General features: G+C 37.8%; 1 protein-coding gene across 3 annotated transcripts in view; it reads left to right on the top strand.

Moving 5' to 3' along the window:
• Positions 1–69: 69 nt before the first annotated feature.
• The window catches only part of flt1 (fms related receptor tyrosine kinase 1), a 33,334-nt gene continuing 11,027 nt past the window's right edge, over positions 70–22,376 (top strand). Inside the window, exons 1-12 of one of the 3 annotated variants that reach the window (XM_052596359.1) lie at positions 70–542; positions 3,665–3,761; positions 4,439–4,650; positions 6,648–6,787; positions 11,984–12,146; positions 12,246–12,382; positions 13,630–13,801; positions 13,941–14,058; positions 14,185–14,354; positions 15,417–15,564; positions 19,989–20,109; positions 21,830–21,938. In XM_052596359.1, the coding sequence (XP_052452319.1) occupies positions 485–542; positions 3,665–3,761; positions 4,439–4,650; positions 6,648–6,787; positions 11,984–12,146; positions 12,246–12,382; positions 13,630–13,801; positions 13,941–14,058; positions 14,185–14,354; positions 15,417–15,564; positions 19,989–20,109; positions 21,830–21,938 (1,645 nt within the window). In that variant the 5' untranslated portion in view covers positions 70–484. Of the gene's footprint in view, positions 543–3,664; positions 3,762–4,438; positions 4,651–6,647; positions 6,788–11,983; positions 12,147–12,245; positions 12,383–13,629; positions 13,802–13,940; positions 14,059–14,184; positions 14,355–15,416; positions 15,565–17,685; positions 19,169–19,988; positions 20,110–21,829; positions 21,939–22,376 lie in introns of those variants that run through there. The other 2 variants (XM_052596361.1, XM_052596360.1) reach the window with 2 other exon arrangements.

A 22,376-nucleotide genomic window follows, 5' to 3' on the forward strand; every position in this document is an offset into this window, starting at 1 on the left:
TCTGAAAAAAAACCCTCAGTTGTTTCCCCTCATGGATTTATTCTCCTCTTTTAAGGATTGCAAGGGTGGGATAACTTCACACAGCGTTGGATTTACCGCAATAAATTAGTTTATTTGTGATTTGATTGATGAAGTGGAGGAAAGACACAGGAGCTGTGCTGTACATCGGGCTGTAGGTCACGTCGGTCGCGCGGGATGGGTGTGTCGATGAGCGTCACGGAAGCCCCGGTGGCAGTGGGAAATGAATAAATCCCAGCCCGCGGTCATAATGGGCAAGAGTTTAACTGGAATTCATGCGTGGTCCTCCGGCTTCAAGAGTTCATATACTCCGGACGATACCGAAGTTGATTGTAGTCCATGTGAAAGCAGGGGTTGAGGAGTTTGGTGTTTGTAAAGGTGCAGTGATTCTCTGGAGTACTGGATCTGCAGTGTTTCTTCATAGGTGTTCATATCCAAGCAAAGGACCTCAAGGAAGACCAAGAGAATGTTCGATATATTATTTGTGATGATATTTGGATTGTCAGGGCGTGTTCTGACAAAAGGTATGTGGAATGAAATGTACTTTTATCGTAGAATATCAGTTTTCATTCTTATTCATATTAAACATCATACAATTATTTTTCAAATACGCATGGTACTCCATTAATGCTAAAGGATGAAATAACATTTTGGGAATGCTTGAGGATGTGAGTGTGGCATTCCTTACCACAGCGCATCATTTCCCTTCACTTTGGATAAACATACTAACTTGTTAGCATTTTCTCTTTTTATTATTATTCATGCCCAGTTGTTAATAATGCGTGCTGCAAATACAAAATTACGCGCTGAACGAACGTAAATTAGCGCTGAATCAGATGTGTCACAACTTGTTTTTCCAATGCTATGGCAAGCTTGTTTAACATTTACATTTATAATTTAATCGAACTAGTATTTTTGTTACTAGGAGTATTTTCATTTTTATTAATATAACTGAATTCAATCTATACAATTAGTCACAATTGTCTAAACAACTTGTCTGAAAAGAATAGTTGATAGCTGAAACTGATATCCTTATACAATTTGATTTCTAAAAACAATCTAAAATTGTTAGAGAAAAATGTAGTTAATTGTAACTATTTTTATTGGAATGCTATAATCCAACCATCTGGTTATATTATTAAATGAACAAGTGAAATGGAAATCAGAATGATTAATGAAAAATGCATATTTAAAAAATAACAACAAACAAGATATGTGCAGAAATAGACAAAACTCATGTGAAAGAAACAATTATACAGATAGGATAATTAAAAAATATAATTGCTTATTAATAGTAAAAAATAAGTAGGCTACTAATATAAAAACATACGTTAGTTATAAGAAATAAATGCTAAATCGGCCTGCCATAGTAGGACAAGTTGTTTTGATAGTAAAGACCTCTCTGCTCTTACTTGGCTTCCTTTAATGTTTGGCCACGGTTGAATCAGAGAGGGCGTTATTTTTCCTGAGTGAAATGGAAGTTCTAATATAAATGACTTCGGGGTCATGACCACCGTGAGGCAGGAACCAGCGCTAATCAGGGTGTTATAGCTAAAACAGACCCAAGGGGAGGAAGCCAGGGGTGAAGCGATGTACTGTCTGCACTGCGTGATTATTAGTGCTTTATTGGTCAACAATTCACCACTTACATCACAGGATGGAAAAATGAAATTGATTAATGGCCAAACATGTGTTTTAAGCATATGTACCATGCATGCTTGCTCAAAAGCATACAGTTATGCAGGGGAAATAATTTTGTAAAGTTAATCAGGACAATGCATTTTAGAAAGATTGCTAAAAAAGTGCTACAAACAAAATGCACTAATAAATCAATTTCAACTGAACAAAAATAATACACTATTTAAAAAAAAAAATGTAGTAAAGCAAATGAAATAATTATAATAATAATTGCATTTCCGTTTAGCGTATTCTTGTTAAAATTAAAGTTCTAGTTTGCAACAAAGAACCTTCTTATCAAGAAACGTTTTCCTTTTACAGTTCTTGAACTGGCTTTTTTTGTGGTCAATAAAGTTAAGCAAAGAATACAATCCCTTTATAGAACTTAAAAATGTTTCCTTGCCTTTAACCATTTTTTGAAAAATCATAATCTATTTAAATAACGAAAAATTTCAGTAGCCTATTTAATAGCTACTAATAATTTTTTGAATCAGTCTTCATAGATATGATGCATTTTTCTTCTTGTGATATTTAAGTTGTCACACAAGTAAAGACTGAAGAATTTAAGTTAATAAACACAAAAATGACGTAAATGCGTAGCGTTTCCGACACATTTATAACTCAAATTAAAATAATGCTTAAGTGCATGCAACATCCATATAATGTTTTTAAGTTCTGTATTTTTGTTCGTGTAACTGACCTTTCCTACGTGCTTCAGCCTTATTTGCTCTGGTTCATTAGCTTTTATTCAGATATGACGTGTAAGGTTTGTTGAATTTGGCAGGTTTTCGTGCCCTCATTAGTGGCAGGCGCTCCTGTTGGGGTTTCTGTAAGGGAACCTCAGCGTGTGGACCGGCTGATAACGAGCCTGTTTGAATCCCATGCGGGACTCAGGGTGGGAAAAAGTGCTTGACTCCTGCTTCCTTTTTTTTTTTTTTGGACATTGTTCTAACTACAATACAGTTTTAATATATAGACGGCACATGGCCTGCGCATAGCGTGTGAATAATGGCAAGGAAATTATGCTGGTTCGTGTTGTAGTGAGACGAGATGTTTAAAATCATATTGAATTATGTGACACCTTACTCACAGTTAAGTGTTTTTTTTTCTTAATTACAAAAAGAGATGAAAGCTGGAGTATGCGACCACTATTTTTGATTAATGTATTTGTGCTCACCATACATGTGATTCTGCATATGAAATAGGCCATTAATGTCACAGCATAACGAGGATATGGTAAATCATTTTTATAAGCCTGTTATTCAGTTCAAAATACTACGTCGTTACGTTCGATTTATGTTCCATTAGGGATCAGATGAATACAATTAAATGTATGCATGAATTTGTGTAGGCTACATATATTACAAGAAGATAACAAGAAAATATCTATATGCAAAGTTGAAAAATACGTTAGTATAATTATTCTAGACTAATAGATACAGAATTGTGTCACATACTAAAGAAGAACAATTATTTTGATGATATTTCGAACTTAGTCTACAGCTGAGATTTTACGTTTATTTTATTTATGTACTTATTCACGGTAAAAAAATGAAAATATAAAATAATTGGTTGTGTTTCTTTTTTATCATTATTTTTTATTAACATTATTATAAAAAAAAAATTAAAAACCACATTAATGTGATGTTTTCTGATGATTTATTAAATCTCTTTCACTTAATAAACATTGCCTTGTAAAGGATCTCAAGTATCTCTGAACAATACTCAACTGACCTTTAATAACAACCATGAAAAAGTTGTGCTGTGCTCAGAAGCAACTAAAATATAACTGTCAGTATTAGCAGGAGCTGGTATGTTTCTATAGCTTTAAATGGCTTAGTCCTATTTTATGTAAGTTCTACATGGACTCTTATCATCTAAATGTAAAATGTGGTCAATGTCACTCTGTAAAGCTTCACTGTATTTTATTCAGCAAACTCTAACATGCCTTTCTGTTTTCTATCTGAAGATACAGACACAAAAGGGAGGTTCAGTTCTCCAGTGTTGGATGTTACTGAAAAGCAGCTTATTATAGAGAGAAATCAGACACTTCAGCTAAACTGCAGGTGAGTGATTTGTCATGGTTAAAGGAGGAAGAAATGGTTAAAATTGGATCCTGATTTTTTTGGATGAATGGGTTTATGATTAACAGAGGTGATACCAATTTTAGTAAGGAGGAATGTAGAACGATTGACGTTTAGATTGTAAAATGCAACTATTAAAGATAAAAAAAATTGAGTGGGGTCAAAATCTTAAGAGCACACTGGAGATCTGGCATATGTCATTTGATTTAAATCTTGAAATAAACAGAACACTTTGGGGCTTTAAATGTCTAAAATATTTCAAAAGGTAATGGTCAATCAAATTTTTTAACATTACCTCCTTTGTACAAAAGGTCAAAAAGGTCAAAAGTGAATATACACAACAGTCTCTCAAATCATCCTGGAGAACTTGATCATCAGATTTTATCATCATCATCAATGCATTTGATGCTGTCATTAAAGCAAAACTAAATACAAAACAAACAAAAAAAACAACAAATCATAAGTCAATCATAAATCACGTTGACTGAGCTGGCCTAACATTCAATGCTAGTAAAGTTTAGTAAAATGCAAAATAGAATCATTTTCATAAGTGGTCCCAAACTTTTTGGCTCCATTATATATTGATTACTGATAGTGACATGATGTACTTGGACCATTAGGTATAAAGTGCATTGTATAATCCAAACTTGATGTTTCAGGGGTCGGTGGGAGCTCCATTGGGTTTTGCCATCAGGTGTCCCGAAAGTCTACCACGGCACCCAGATAGAAAAGACTGTATGCGGGAAGAAAAATAACCAGTACTGCAGCCGCTTGACGCTCAGTCCTGCTTTAGCTCAACACACTGGCTCTTACCGCTGCAGGTACCTCCAAAAGCAGCGCAAACAGGCCTCTGTGTACGTCTACATCAGAGGTAAGATGCTTCAGGTGAACGCTGGAACCCTTAAACCCTTTCTTTTCAGTGTATTTCCTTGAAATCATGTCTGCATTAAGTCTTAAACTATCATTTAATAGATATACCAATTAAAACAAAGGATATTAATTTAAAATATGTATATAACTGCTTATCCAAAGCAAAAAAGATCATCCTAGGAGTCAGCACTATTTTGAATATAAAATGTCAGGTTTATTTGACAACTAAATTAGGAAGCAAACTAGAGAAGACAAAAAAATAATAAATAGTAATAGTGAATATTGAACTGAAATATTTCATTTAGCATGTTTTTACGTTTAAAGGCTGGAGATGAACACATGTAAAATGCATGGTGCACAAGCTAAGATATTGGGCGAATCTGTATGCTATGCTAATATCTCAGCTAACTATGACGGTAACTATAATGATAAAATTAATTATAAAGTTTTAATTATCACATTATTTTATAATGGTAATGACATAGAAACAGTGTTGTTGGAATCACTTTCAAAATGTTTGATGTTCTAGCTGTTAAACGATAAAAACATTGGCAGCCAATCAAAATTCACTTGACTTTAAAATGCTTGAGCATTTAAAGTGGAACGTTAAATAATGTAACGTTATCGTCTACTGATTTTGACACTATAGTTGCGTTGTAGTTAGCATTAGGGGTGCTCCGATCACGAACGGCCGATCGTTAATGCGCATCTCATCAGTAAAGCCGGTTCTCTAATCAGCGGTTAATTCCATGAGGTGCGGATTTCACATAGAGCAGCTGTTACTACACAGAGCCGTTGTTAACTGAGAAGATGCACCAAAAAACGCTGAAAATGAAGTGGATTTGCACATAATCGGCCGATCGTGATCGGAGCACCCCTAATTAGCATTATAGTCATCGTTATTGGTGTAATCCGACCTTAAATAATTTTAAACAACATGTGATAAACAACATGATTTTGTAGGAATTGTAATGAGGTGCTAACGAGAGTACCCAATAAACGCTGGGATTACTTGTGGTCCTAGCAGAGACCCGATTTCCAAAGAGGACCAAATTTGTCACGACACTGGCCTCCGTTTAATAGCTTGGCCATCTCACTGACCATTTCTGTTGCTTAAGGCTAAACAGGAAACCTCAAGAAGCAAATAATACCTAAACACCATTTTTCTCTCGAGGCAACACATCCGACTAAGTGAGCGTCTGGCACGGATTCACACTGGCATTTAATGTGTTTTTCTCACACCGTAGACTGTCCTCTCTCACTTTTGACTAAATTGAAACGATAACTTTCATTTACGTGCTACCTCGAGGGGACAGAAATAGCCCCAGCTGTTGAAAGGCTCAGCTCTTGGGCAGCCTTTCCCAGGGTACCCAGCCTTATCTATCTCCCTCAGCCCGGCTGTCCGTATCCTGTGCTGCTCCGGGGGAGGGACAACTTGGAGACGAGGATAGAGGATGCGATGTCTCCTTGTGTATGTTTGTTGGGATGCGTGTCTGTACATGGGAGTGGGCACCTTAAGGGCATGCTGGGGCAGAAGAAACTCAGATCCTGCCTGGTCAGGCATTAAGGAAGGCTAAGAGGTGCCCCAGGTCACTAGGTGTGGCCCCCGCTTAGCCAACAAGGCCCCTGAGGACCATCAATCGCTCTTGCGACCATGTCTATTTAGCCTCACCCTGCATCCTTTATATTGAATCAAAGCACGACAAGGAAACATCCAACAGTCCTTTGGGTACTTTTGTTAAATTGTTCAGAGATTTTTTTCTGTTCCTTTAATAACACCAGAGCTTCGAACAATGGGGCGAGCAACACCCAAAGCCTTTCATTGCCACAAGAATATTGCAACTGGGGCGAAAGTGCAACAGAGAAAACAACAGAGAGAGAGCGTTTGATAACAAGCATGCATTCTCTCTGGATTTGTTGCTGACTCTAGATTGTTGTCAGCATCTACTGTTTGTATGCAGTGTCTGTTTGTTCCTGACCTCAGCATTGGTGTTTCAGATAGCCAGCAGCCGTTTGTAAAGATGCACTCGGAGATCCCAGATGTGGTGTACATGAAGGAGGGAGAGCCGTTGGTGTTCCCCTGCAGAGTCACAAACCCGGATGCCAAAGTCTTGTTGGTCAAGGAGAGTGTCTCAGCTGTGAGTCAAACAAATCATTTCATAAGACACATCAGCTTTCCCTCTTTCCAGGAACAAGAAATCTGTTTCTCAGCACTGAACACAACATGTTTGATGTGTGAGATCTAAATCTATTATTATGAAAGGGGTATTCATGACTTGTTGCTTTATGATGCTCTGTCTGATTGTTTTGGGACAAACTCATGTCTAAAGATTTTTTAATTATAACTGTTCAAGTGTTCTACAGACAATTTTTAACATCTCTCTGTCGTAAAAATAGAAAAAACAGCTCTATACTAACATTTCAAACCCAAAGAAAATCTTTTCTTCATTTAATTCTGAGCGTATGTGCATCCCAATTTCTGTATTTATGCACTATTTTGTGCCATTCTAGTGCAAGTAGTGTGGTCACAAAATTGCACTTTAAATACCCAAATGATGCATTTAATAACCAAAAAAAATAATGTATTGTGGAATGTTGGACACTTAATGCACTTAACCATCGAAGCTTTAATTATGTAGAGGGGGGGGGGTGTTATCTAACTACGATTATGAATGAAAAAATATCCTTATGTAATTCATACACTACACAGTTTAGTACACAGTGCATAAATACGTAGTGCATAGGGTATCATTTGTGACACAGCTCGTGTGCACTGCTTTTTTCATGTTCTTTACTTGCATCACATTTGTAATGCCATTAAAATCACTATTTAACAAGAGCTTCTTTAAAGACCTTGTGTTCTATTATATTCAGCTCCGTTTGGCTCTATGAAAGGAAGTTGCACATCTACAGTATATGTGTGTGTGTGCGCGCATTCTCTGTGTGCATGTGCGCAGCCACTACAGTAAACACATTGCAGTGTGCGCGCTTTCTAAGGACTTTGCTGCACTGGACTGAAAAAAAAGTGAAAGTGACGTGACATTCAGCCAAGTATGGTGACCCATACTCAGAATTTGTGCTCTGCATTTAACCCATCCGAAGTGCACACACACAGAGCAGTGAACACACACACACACTGTGAACACACACCCGGAGCTGTGGGCAGCCATTTATGCTGCGGCGCCCGGGGAGCAGTTGGGGGTTCAATGCCTTGCTCAAGGGCACCTAAGTCATGAAGGTGGAAGGTGGAGAGAGAACTTTACATGCACTCCCCTAACCACAATTCCTGCCGGCCCGAGACTCGAACTCACAACCCTTCGATTGTGAGTCCGATTCTCTAACCACTAGGCCAGAGCAAATTAGAGCAAATTGGAGCAAATTGACGTGTGATGAATTGTTATTGCAAATAATCAGAAAAAGACAGATCATTAGTGCCAAGTACTTCTGTAGTAGGCTTTTCGTGCCAAATCCCTACTCTTCCACTGTCATACGTGGAGTACATCCTCTCACTCTCATTTACAAACTCTCCCTGTTCTTATCAAACAATCACCCCAGGTTATAAGGGCAAGTGTGCATCTCTTCGTGCCAGTTCGGATGTGTGTGTGTTCATGACGGCATGTGGAGGGGATGTACAGAAGTCTTTTTGGCACGGCATGACATGGATACTTTAAGCCGATGCTCAGAGTGAACGGCGCCCACAGCTTCCTTTTCTTGTTGGCACTGCACAAAGCCAAGGAGATGACGCCGAGACCACCTCACGCAGACTGATGTCTTCCACAGCTGGTGGCACGGACAGAGAGGAATGAAGGAATGAAGCTTAAAAAGATGGCTTGCTGTGTATTTATGTTATGATTAGATACACTACTACATCTCTGGAGACATAGAGTCCAAATATGGCAACAGAAGTCTCAAGAGGGTTTAAAAAAGGACTTAAGCATTTCAGGATGAATTTCAGATGAGAAGAGGAAACGGAAAAGAACAAGTTGACCAGTTCCAATGGCGCTGCCTTTGGCTCCACGCATGCAGGATGGAAACTGTTTTAGGATATGCTAGTGATATGACATCCCTATCCTCCCTCCTTGCTCAAAAAGGCACTACATTTCATTTCTGTTTGCTTTGTTTATGTCCTGCCGACCCTGCGCACAGATATTCAAAAAGTAAACGTGCTATAAATACAAGTTCTCCCCACCCTTCTCAAACTTGGACTGTCACACACTGGTAGAGTGTTTTTTTCCTGAGAGGATTTTGCACTTGGCAGTATATCTTTAATCTTGCACCTTTCGCGTAGGGAACAATACATAGGCTCTCGCCGAAGCTGTGAAAGTAGCCGCAGAGCCCTTCCAGAAGCTGACCTGAGGGCCTAGCCATAATGTCTATATCCTGTAGTAACAGGATGTGAGGAGATGGACTGGAGTCACGTTTCCACATCCTCGCCCTCCCTTCTTACGCATTGACCATAGAGAGGGATGTTGGTTACCTAAGACTTAGGTGGGACTAGTTGGTAAAGGTGAAGGGGGCACAATCTTTTACTTTACAAGTGTTCATAATTAAATCATATGATGTTCGCCCAGTAATCCTATTTTTGCTGAAATTGGTGCTGGATTTTTTTTAGCAGTATAGTTCCAGTGTTATTTGAGTATTTTTATGTACTATTAATAGTATTTGTTAAGATTTTGAATTTGCATTTGATTACATATTTGTAATTTTTATTTTCGTTTTAGTTTGTTATAGTATGTGCTTTTTTCATGCTTAAAATAACTATTTAAAGGGGTCCTATGATGTGATTTCAAATTTTCCTTTCTCTTTGGAATGTTACAAGCTCTTGGTGTATAAGGAAGATCTGTAAGGTTCCAAAGACTAAAGTCTCAAATCCAAAGAGATATTCTTTATCAAAGTTAAGACTCTGTCACCCCTCCCCCCAAAACGGCTCATTTAAACACGCCCCCACATGTCTACATCACTATGTGGAAATATTTGCGTAATGCCGCCCAAATGTTCACGCAAAGAAAGAAGACGTGGTTTCAGTTACTGCAGTTACTGTTGAAGCAGCCATGTCAGGGGGATACTGTGTGTATCTAGGCGAAAGCAAAAGCAATGTATTTGGCCTTTATTTGAATCTTTAAGATTACTTACAACAGAACAGCAACACATTTTATGGATGCCCGTTTTAGTGCCTAGGAGAGGAGGTAATTCAGAATTTGTTACGACAATCTGAGAGAGGCGGGGCATGTACAGTATTTGAAAAATAATATAATGTTTTTTGAACATTACAGCATGTCAACATATTCTGTTACACCAAATCGCAAAATAATAATCTTTTAAAAAGCATCATATGACCCCTTTACATTACATTTTAAAATTGCATTTAGTCATTTAGCAGACGCTTTTGTCCAAAGCGACTTACAGATGAAGACAATGGAAGCAATCAAAATTATCAAAAAGAGCAATGATACTATATGTACTATGACCAGTCTCAGTTAGCTTAACACAGTACACATAGCAAGGGGTTTTAAATAATATAATAAATAAAAAGAAAACAGATAGAATCATAAAAGGATAGAGAAAGCTAGTGTTAGAGGTCTTTTTTTGCTTTTGTTAATTGTATAAGCTTTAGAAAGCTAGTTCATAGAATTAGAATAGAGAGTGCTAGAGTTAGAGCATTGGTCTCAAACTCAATTCCTGGAGGACCACAGCTCTGCACGGTTTTGCTCCAACCCTAATCAAACACACCTGATCCAGCTAATCAAGGTCTTCAGGATTACAAACAAACTTCCCATCAGGTGTGATTTGGAGCTGGTTGGAGCTAAACTCTGCAGAACTGTGGCACCCCCTGGAATTGAGTTTGAGACCACTGAGTTAGAGGGTCTAATAAAGATAGAAGAGATGTGTTTATAGCCAAATCTTGAAGATGGCTAAGGACTCAGCTGCTCGTATTGAGTCCCACCAGGATGGAACATTTAATTAAAAAATCCGTAAAAAGTGACTTTGGGATGGCATAATCAAGCGATGTTCACTTGCAGAACGCAAGCTTCTAGAGGGCATATAAGTCTAAAGTAATTAATTTATGTAAAGGGGTGCACAGCCAGCGGTGGTTTTGTAGGCAAACATCAATGCCTTGAAATTTATGCGAGCAGCTATTGGTGTGACGTGCATCCTTTCAGCTCATTAAAAATGTACCTTGCTGCCGCATTATGGATTAATTGAAAAGGTTTGACAGAACTGGCTGGAATCCTAGCATTGCAATAGTCCAGCCTGGAAAGAACAAGAGCTTAAACAAGGAGTTGTGCGGCATGTTCCGAAAGAAAGGGCTTGATCTTGTTGATGTTTAATAAAGCAAATCTTCAGCCTGGACCGTTTTAGCAATGTGGTCTGAGAAAGTCAGCTGATCATCAATCATAAGTCAATCAAAATCACAACTCAAAGAAAACATAATATTTCAGTTAATGAATACAGTTTTTTATATTTTTAAAAATAACACTGGTTTGTTCAGTCCAGTGTCGAATGGTGGTCTTAGAGTCGTCTTTTTTTTGGCTCAAATTTTGTCAAATTTTGCAAAAAGAAAGTGTGAGAATATTATGTAATTGTGTGTATTTAGGATACAGAGACTGCTAGCTGTGCAGTTAGCCAAAATATTTCAGTGATTTGTTCCAAAATCATTTCCACCACCATCATTTCCGCCACAGAATGCTGTTACACAATCATCATTTGAGATGTGGCGGAAATGACAGTGTGGTGGAAATGTTCATAATGCCTTAGAAAAATTACAGAATTGTCATTTGGTCAACTGTTGGTCATTGTTTTTTGGAAAATATGTGTTTAAAGAGAGTTTATTTTAAGTCAACAAGGCCAAAAGTGCCCATACTTAAAGCAATAATCTATAGTTGTTATTCTCCTGTGTAAAGGGCTTATCTAAATCCTTAGCTAATGCAGTAGTACTTTCTAGAAACCAGGAGATTTTGAGCAGCTCACACTGGGAGGAAAGCATCCACCTGATCCCCTGAGAAAGGGCAGGACGCTTCCACAGTGTCACATCTAAACCTGTAAACATTTCCTCCACTGAATATGAAAGTAAACAAAATCATAACACCGCTCTCCAAGAATTTCTCAAGGACGGTGCACTGTTGAACCCATTAGAGCCCTTGTGTGTGCTGGCCAAAAGAGATCAAAACTGAAAATGCAAGTTTATGTTTACAATACACACAAATGGAAGTCTTTTAGAGCTTGCAAAGTGTAAGCACAAATCTCTGTTTTACCTAAAAGAAATGCAAAAGCTTGTGGTGTAGCTGTTAATGTTTTTTTTTTTTAAATTATTATCCTTTTTGTTACATTTTCAGTTTAATATCCACCGGTTAGCTCCTGATCATAGAAACATCATCTGGAACAGCAGGCAAGGTTTCACTATCCGTACTCCCACATTCTTCTACATCGGGCTATTTTCCTGTGAGACTGTCGTCAATGGAGTCAAATATAGCAACAAGTTCTTGACTCACAGACCAGGTAAGCACTTAAGGTTTCTATGAGAAACTTCTTTTTGTGAACCAAAAATTGGGACCTAAATTTAAGTTTAAAAATTGCATCTGTTTTCTTCTCTTGCAGTGAATGAGATTCTGGATGTGTATTTGAACAGCACGGGTTTGGTCCACACGTTACAGGGCCAGATGTTAGCACTGAACTGCACCGTTACAGCTGCATGGAACACCAGGGTTTCCATCAGCTGGACGTACCCACAAAAGGTGAGGTTTACACAGTATGCAGTTGTGATTTATGAACTGCTCTTTATAATATCTTTATTCTGCAATTGGTATAATCAGAATCTATGTACATGGATTTTTAAAGGAATAATTCACCCAAAAAAGAAAATTATGTCATTATTTACTCAACCCCATGTTGTTTCAAACCTGTTTAAGTTTTTTTCCTATGTTGTACACAAAAAAATAGATATTTTGAAAAATTTTGAAGAACCAATCAGTTGTTGGTCCCCATTGACTTCCAGAGAAGGGAAAGAAATAGCACTATGAAAGTCAGTGGGGACCATCAACTGTTTGATTACCAGAGTATCTTCTTTTATGTTCAACATAAAAAAAAAACTTATACAGGTTTAGAACAACTTGAGGGTGAGTAAACAATGACAAAATGTTCCCTTTTGAGTGAACTATCCCTTTAAGAAAAATTTAACTCATCTTGATGTATTACTACTAAATTAATTAGTTCCACAACAAACATTTGCCTGTTTAATGTCTTATTTAAAGAACATAGAGACTTTTAAGTCTCCTGCATCACGTTTTTTTCTTCTGAGAAAAAGAATAATGAAATGTGTCCACTCTAGAGTTTCAAACTGTGCATAGATTTGCCAATATATATCAAACTCTACCATCAAAACTCATTAAATCATTCAAAATGATCAGGAAATTAATTTGTGTGTGTGTTTGTGTGTGTGTGTGTGCTCTTGTTTTTGTGACATATCAGGACTCAACTCTGTATAATGACATGGGTATGCCACAAGTATTACAAGGAGAGGGTGACTTATGAGGACATAACCCATGTCCCCATTTTTCAAAACACTTATAAACCATACAGAATGAGATTTTTGAGAAAGTAAAAATGCAAGTTTCTGTGAGGATTAGGGTTAGGGGTAGGGTTGGTGAAGGGCGATAGAATATACAGTTTGTACAGTATAAAAACCATTACGCCTATGGGATGTCCCCACTTTTCACAAAAACAAACCTGCGTGTGTGTGTGTGTGTGTAAATACATTTCTCAAAATTGCAATTTCATAACTTACTCCATGTAAACTCCTGAGCTACTAAAGAGCAAACTCAAATTTTTATGTTTGGCAACTTAAGAAATTTTAAATGACAGTTTGTGCACTAAGGATTGTTTTAAATGGACAGTTGTCTGGAGACCTGGTTTCATCTGAAAGCCGTGTGGTTTATATTCTTGATGTTTGTTACACAATGTGCTTTGCTTGTTTTTACTCCAGGCTAATGGATCTGCCAATATCATCAGACGCATATCAAGGAGCCAAACCAACATGCTCTTCTACAGTCTTCTCACCATCCCTAGACTGAGCAAAGCAGACAGAGGACTTTACAAATGCCATGTAACAAGTGGTCCATCTAAGCGAGAAACAAATACCACAGTTATTGTCTATGGTGAGTTTTAGAATCAGTCACCTTGTCGCTGCTGTTCCACCTCTAATGGATTCTAATTCACTATTTACAGCTTTTCTATCTCTCAGTTCTCCACACATGTGTTTCTGATGGTTTTACTCTCTTGTCTGTTTGTTCCCAGACCAGCCGTTCATTCGACTCAAGCACAGAGATGGCCCTGTGGTTCAGGCTTCTGCAGGACAGAAATCTTTCCGTCTTACTCCAAAACTGAGGGCTTTCCCTGCACCTGAAGTCATCTGGTAGAATTTCCTGTGATTACATAGTTCTGCTGCTAAGTAGTCGATTAAATGATCATTAAATTGAATAGAAACAATATACTTGGCCTAAAGAGGAACTCAATCTCAATGACTGAATCTATTGTTTAGGTTGAAGGATGGGATGATCGCCGCCGAGCGGTGCTCCCGTTACCACGTAGATGGGTTTTCTCTGGTCATTCGGGATGTTGCAGAAGAAGATGCTGGAATCTACACCATCCTTACTGGCATCCAGCAGTATGGACTTTATCAGAACCTCACACTCACGTTGGTGGTAAATGGTGAGAAAGAGTTTTTTTCATTTAATAAGTGTTGAGCAATGATTATTTGTGAGATTTTGTGTACATAATATATGTCCCAAATATATATATATATATATATATATATATGTATATGTGTGTACGTGTGTGTGGTTGTACATACACAACCGTAGTTGTTTTTTTGGTGTTTGATTAAGTGTTATGTTAGAATCATTATTATACTCTTATACCTTTTGTTCTTTAATATTGAAAAAAAAATGATAAGCTTTATTTTTCATTTAAATGTTAAGTTTTGTTGTGTGCATTTGCCATTTTTATCTAATTTTTTTTTATTTTAAAAATGTGTATAGGTAGTATTTATAAAGTTTTAACTTTTAGTTTTGGATCTTTTTTTTGTTGTTTTAATACTACAATAGATTGCTTCTGTTGTCCTCATTTGTTAGTCGCTTTGGATATAAGCGTCTGATAAATGACTAAATAAATAAAAATGTAATAATAAAAATGAATATACCCAGAACACACTTATATTATATTTAACCGTGGACCACGAAACCAGTCTTAGGTTGCGCAGGTATATTTGTAGCAATAGACAAAAAAACATTTTACGGGTCAAAATTAGCGATTTTTTTTTATGGCAAAAATCATCAGGATATTAAGTAAAGATCATGTTCCATTAAGATATTTTGTACATTTCCTACCGCAAATTTATCAAAATGTACCTTTTGATTAGTAATATGCATTTCAAAGGACAACATTTGGACAACTTTAAACGTTATATATATATAAACAAAAACTTTGATTTTGAATGTGATTAATCATGATTAATTGTTGCCCAGCACTACTTTTAATGTTATATAACTGTTTTATTAAATTCAATCAAACTGTTGGGTAAATTTGATAGTTTAACAATTTATAATTAAAATGTAAAAAAAAGATCCATTTTTGTTTTTCCTCAAACAAAATCACACACACACACACAATAATGAATTTGTTCAATTTAATTCAATTTCATTATTATTTATGATGGAGACTATGACAATATGCCTTCATTGCCTTTTCCCTTTCATCGAAATCTGTTGACAGTGAAGCCACAGATTGGAGAAAAGACAGTTTCCTCTCAGCAAGCCGGGACTGTCCAGCGAGGCAGCAGACAAGCCCTTCACTGCACCTCTCACGGTGTCCCACCACCTCAAATACAATGGCTCTGGCATCCATGTCCTCCGAAAGGCCTGTAAGTTCACAATCCACTCAGAAACACACAAATGTGTATCAAATACAAAATAAGACAGTGATGAACGCATATTGAAATGCAGATAAAATACACAACCTTATTATTGTGAGCCAAAGTAGCCTACTTGCATAACATAGACCCTGTTTTAGGAAGGTTATGGTCCCTTTGTTTTATTGAGGCCTCTGTGAGCTCTCTAAAATCTCCATTTATTTCCCACTCTCATGTTTTAAGAAGTGAAAGCATTACAATGAACTTTCTAAATTTGAAAACATTTCCCAAATGACTGACTAATCGTGTCCTCGTTGCCGTTTAGTCCCAGAGGAAAGGGATACGGTGAAGAATACTGGGTCAGGGCCAAAAGTTCAGTCACTTTTAATTTAGTATTTGATCCAGGTGAAAAAACACACGAGAGACAATGCAGTTTTGCTAGGTTTGGATTTCCCACACTAGACTAAGTTAGATATCCTCTCCATCATTGCGTAATGTCCTGAAAATATTTAAGCAGTTCAGTTATTTCACACTGTACCTGGTCACAGTGTTTTTTATGTGTTTTATTTTTAGAATGAATGCACATATGAGTGGAGACATGTGTCTATATGCACAAACATACACACACACTTGTGTGTGTGTATGTTTGTGAATAGAGACCTGTTTTGTCTAGTTCAGCATGTGTTCAGACAGGGTTTCCTCTTAGCCTGTAGAACAGATGCTTGAGAAGGCCTTTCATGTGTGTGTCTCTATTCATTTTTGTGTGGATGTAGACGCTCGAGTGTATGTGTTCGTATTTGTGTGAATGTGTGCCTGGTACAGTCACAGAACTGAATTTAACTCCCGAGTTGAAAGTGCAGAAAAAAGCACTTCAAAAGATGTTCCGTGCTTACAAGCACGATTTGTTCGTTTCTAAATTAAACACTATGATTTAATGAACTTCCTGTGCAGAATGCTGGCTGTTTATTATTGTGATTGCTCAGACGCATCCTGCCATGCCTTCTTCAATGTCTGATATACTACATATCCACCGTTCTCATGAGAAAAATTTAGTAAGCATTGCTCATCCCACACAAACACCCTTTCACATACATTCCCAGCCTACTCCCATATAGACTCTCACACACACATCAATATTTTTTTATAATCAAACCCTGAAAGTGTTACACTAAAGTATGACACTACCATGCTCAAAATGTGTCCATTTTTAGATCATGCTTCCCCTTATTGTATTGCCTTCATGACATGTTATATTGGTGATTTTTCTTGGCCTATTCTTTGAGTGCTTCCTAAAAGAACTAAAAATGAAAAATCACAAAGAGGAAAAGTCTTTTTGGCTGGAATAATGCAACAAACTCCCTGTATTTGCCAACTGTTCTTCATGCAATCTTAAAGTGAAAGTTCATGCAAAAATGCAATGATTCAATTATTATTAATACTGTTTGGTCCAATATATCAATGAAGGTTCCAACTCCTGCTATTAACACCATTAATAATGACTTTTGCCTCAATAAATGACTAATTTGCTGCTTATTACTAGTTAGTAAGGTATTTCTAAAGTTTATGTATTGGGTTGGATTGGGAATATAGAATATGATCATGCATAATATGTGCATTATAAGTACTAACAAACAGCCATTATGTTAATAATAGGCATGCTGATAAGCAACTAGTTAAATAGTGAGAATTGGTCCCTATACAAAAGTGTTACCTAGATTTTTAATATTTCTAGTTTTATTAAGTTTTAGTAATTTTAGTGCTTCAGTATAAATAAGAAAAAAACATAGAAACGTTGAAAAATAGTACAAGTAAAATAAGTTATTATTTTTTTTTTTTACTTTGTCACATGATGAATTATTATTATTACTATTATTTGTATTATTTTACTATTATTTAGTTTAACACATATTACCTTGTTTAAATTCTTTCTCTGGGAGTTTATGCTAAAATGGGTGCAGAAAATGCCTGTAGATTCTCTCTATCTGTATATATATATATATATATATATATTGATTTTGATAAGATATACGCGTCTTAAATTTCAAAAGGTATATATGATTTAAAAAATAAAAAATGAAAGCACTTTGTAAAGCTTGATCATTGAAAGGTATTGTATGTACATTCTGTTGAGAGGTCTTGACTGGCTGGACCCTGACTCAGGCCCTTATTCTTTATAGCAGCCCGGCGCGGCTGGCCTGACGCTGCAGTGGAGGAGGCCCAGGGAGAGAGCAGTTGTGGGCCGGGCCGGCCTGATAGCGGCTGGATGGGCTTGAGCTCGACCATGGGAACAGCAGCACTCTTATCTCAGCCAGGCAGGAGGCGCAGACGGGCTTCCTGTGCGAAAAATCAGAGCGCTTTTCCTCTCGTTGTTTGGCTTCCTCCCCGACGCGAGACAGCTTCCCAGCAGCGTGATTGTCCCTCCGTCTTCAAACGTGGCACAGTCCGCTTCCTCAGGAGCTTGATCTATTCTTGAGAGTCCCTGATCCCACACAGAAACACACACACCCTCTGCCCCACTTTACCGATCCCCCACAATCCCCCTCACCTGTCCTGCCACACTCACAAATAACCCTACAACAGCCAGTGCCCTTCCTTATCCAGCCACCCCAGAGACATCACTAAAAGCATGCCATCTCACGAGGATCCAGAACAGCTTGGCTCACACAGGACGGAGAGGCTGATATCTCTGCACCCCGGGAACTACATCCTAATTTATTCCTCTTTGTTGTTGTTGTATAGAGACAGTTTTTTCTGCTCTCCCTCTTTCAGAGCATGATCCACATCAATACACTGCCTGGTGCTGCTTTTGCTTTTTGTGTTCTTAAGTGGTACTATAAAGGATGTATGAACCAAGCCTCCAGCTCCAAAACCCAAACCATCAGTTGTAGTTCTAACATCCACAAAAGCTGTGAGTTCAGATTGTACATGATTAAAATATCCTCTATCTACTATCTCTACGTGAGCCAAGGAGGGCAGAGAAAATGAGGGTTTCCTATTTGGATTTCAGGTTTTTTTTCATACTGGACCTGGCCCAGAATGCCTGCTGTGTAGGAGTTCTGATCGGCCGTAAATAAATGACAAAAGCTCTGTGTCATCCTGTTTGTCATCTTATGTTAAACTCTTCCACTTCACAGTGATGCTGTGTATTACAGTTGCTTTATTCTGTGCTGAAAGAGAATACCCTGCCTGTTTGTATGCCAGTGTTTGTGCGTGTTGCATGAGTATTTGTGTGTTTGTTTCTACTCTACGGGTCTCTCCCAGTGTGATTTGTCCCTTTTTATACAGATTGTCTATGAGTAATATATGATTCTAATATTTAATAATTTTATACAACTAACTTACTTATGGTAAAGCTCAGTAATTACCAAATGTGTAAGAATGCTGATAAAAAAAATGTATTTTAATATCTAATGTATGTGTTTATATCAAATGTATTTGTTTTTACATTAAATTTGCTTGGAATTATTTGTACAATATGGTCTGTTTGGTTCCAGAAAATGCATATGTGAAGTCCTAGCTGCTGGCAAAGATGTAGCTGAAATATTGGCTGACTTTAATGAACTGTTTCTTGACTGATGCTTTTCTAGACAATAAAACAGACTAGATTTCATAATGACCCACTGAAGTCAGTTCGTAATACTGTACACAGGCACACTGGTTATGGATGAATGTGTGTGAATGCAGAATGAGTGGGGATGTTTGTGGTTAAACAAATGGACGTTTGAAGGCTGTCTTTGTGTGAGTGTGTGTGTGTTTGTGTATGAGAGAACGAGCGAGCGACTCTTCCCGGAGAGCCGTGGGAGAGTTGACTGTGTGTTTAAGAAGTGCTGTTGTCATTATCAGGGTGGGACATACGAGGACAGAACACTCACTGTCTCAGCCAAATAGGAAGAGCAATCAGAGAGAGTCGTCAAAGCCAGGGAGGGGTAACAGGGCGGTGGGCACACAGTCACGGACAAATACCCATCACCATGGCCCATCAGAACCTTGCTCCAAAGATTAGCGACCTTAAAGAATTGGCATGGATAAGATAATGGGATAAATGCCTCGAAGTTGGTGTGCAAATTGGATTAGAGGTTGGAACTTCGGAAGCTTGGCATTCACATTATTTACAGGCAGGAAAAGGAACACATCCAAGCCCCACACACTGCTAATTACGGAACACTCCAATGAGTGTCGCCATATCCTGACACAAATGACACACACACACTCAGAATGAATTCCTCCAAAAATTCCTAAGAAACAATTCCATAATTTGACTACAGTGAAAAAGGAATTCCCAAGAGACCAGGCAATGGAAGATTCTGGTCTTCCCCTTTCATACCGCAGCTGCGCTACACATCTGTGTCTTGTGACATCATGCTTCGACACTTCTGAACTGAGAGTGCTGTCGTTCTCTCTTCCTCTTTCTCGTCCTCTGTCTTCCTCTCTCTAAGATGCGAGAAGCCTCCTCCTTCGTCCTGGACTGCAGTCAGCGAGAAGACAGAAGTCACGTCCACCCACAATCCCATCCTGACCGTCAGCTACAGACAGGAAGTGTTAGAAGGGAAGAATAAGGTGAGTCTTCAAGTGGGTGGACTGATCATAGGGAACAGATGAAATGAATACACAAAAGGACACACAAGAACGCAAAAGTACTCCCCCGGGATTCACACGAGTGCATCTGCGCTCAGTTCTGTGGAATTATGTGTTCTAGACAACAACAACAATCAAGTTCCAATTCTAGTTAGTTCTGTAGGTGGTTAAACAGGTGTACTTCCTCTCTGATTACTGGAACAACATTAAATCATTTATTTCAAGAATACTCCATCTCCATCCCCCATGCATGTACTTGAATCTCTTCTCTTGTTGGTGCTAGAACAACAATAGCAAATAGCAACAAAGAGTATTAAAATAAGTATGTTTTGGTATCAGTTTGATAAATATTAGAATCTCCTATTATAAGAAACATGGAGAGAATAGAATCTAATGGCGAGCAACCCAGGAGTCAGAATCTGTTGATTACAGTATATGCCTTTTGAGTATGAACCCTAACCAACCCTAGATCTTAACCAATATCATTTTGATAAATATTAAAACCTCTTTTTATTATAAAACATGGAGTGAGATGCTGATATAGTGTATTGAAATGTGTTTATTATATCCAATTTAACAAATGCATCTTAACCATTATCAGTTTGACAAATATAAGTAGATCCTTGTATAAGAAACATGGAGGGAACCGAATGACAAGCAATCCAGCTGGCAGAATCTGTTCCCCCTTCCACTTAAAGAGACATGATCCAGTTGCTTAAAAGTTTTAGTTTGATAAATACTAAAACCTGGTTATATCAGAAAAGGAAGGAAAGAATCTGGCTGCGATTAACCCAGGTGTCAGAATCTTTTCCCCAGCTTTGTATCGAACCATTTCATGCCATTTGAGGATGGATCTTAACCAATATCAGTCTGATAAATATTAGGTCCTCCTTCTATAAGAAACATGAGGGGATCAGAAAAGGACAGCGCGAAAATGAAGCTGTCAGAATGTGTTCACCCACCCCCATGAGGAGACATAATTATATAGTGGCTCAAAATGGATGATTCTCCACCATTTGGGAATGGATCTTAAAAAATATCAGTTTGCTAAATATTAAAACCTCCTTTTTCAAGAAGCATGGAGGGAAAAGGATGGTAAGCAATCCAGCTGTCAGAATCCGTTACCCCACCCCCATGAGGAGACATAATGATGTAATGGCTTAAAAGCATCTCTTCCATTTGGGAATGGATCTTAATCAGTATCAGTTTGATAAATATTAAAACCTGCTTTTGTAAGATACAATGCGGGAATAGAATTCAATGGCAAGCAATCCAACTATTAGAATAAGAACGAAACCATTGTTTGGTTTTCATGTTGTGAAATTTTGGTTACTCCTAAGCTTACTCATTTTGTAGCTAGAGGTAATGTGAAATGTTATTACCTCATGTGAGCTTTGGGTTCTCAGAAAATATAATTACTTACCAAAATTTACCCAACATGTCCCTGCATCAACATCATTGGTCATGGCTTGTCTTGGAACAACATTATTGACCAAAGTAATAATAAATTTTGGGTTTGTGCTTAGGACTTAACATACTTATCAATCAAGGTTAGTGTTTGAGCAGGGTTTGTGTTATAGCTATGATTGTTTAATGAGAATGTAGTACCTGGACAAACAATGGAAGTTGATGCAGAAACATCAAAAATTTAGCCGTGCTTGCTTGCATGCAACAGTTTGTGTGTGTGTGTGTGTTTCCACAGACTGTAGGAGTTCTGACAGTTGGCGAAGCATTGATATCTGGCATCTATCGCTGTGTTGCATCAAACTTAATGGGCAGAGATGAACTAGACATCAGTTTCTATGTCACAGGTACTTTGTGTATATACATAACTAAATTTTAAAAGATACTTAAACCTCAACATCCAAATATTTTACCTCGTTCTTCATATATTTTTCTCTCATACTCCCTCCCTTTCACTCCTTCCCTTTCTTCCTCTAATCCCGCACTCCTCCGTCCCCTTGTTTTCGAGGGTTTGGTTTCAAGCTGTGCTAATTTCGGCCACAGTGGATGTAGCCCATCCTGGCTGTTGTCATAGCGACAGGGTGGAGGAGTGAACAGGAACCTGTGGCTCTTATCATACTGCATCCTCGTGCGGTGCATTATTTGGAGAACACTGGTGGTGTTTGGGAAAGATAAACATTATCTTCCATCAGGAAACCCTCAAGTGGTTTCCACGGGAAATTTCAAAAAGCTAAAGTAAATAACGCGCCTTTACACTAGCGTCTTATTGCTACTTGTACTGACAA

This window comes from Carassius gibelio, chromosome B24, assembly GCF_023724105.1.
Source record: "Carassius gibelio isolate Cgi1373 ecotype wild population from Czech Republic chromosome B24, carGib1.2-hapl.c, whole genome shotgun sequence".
Lineage (NCBI taxonomy): Eukaryota > Metazoa > Chordata > Actinopteri > Cypriniformes > Cyprinidae > Carassius > Carassius gibelio.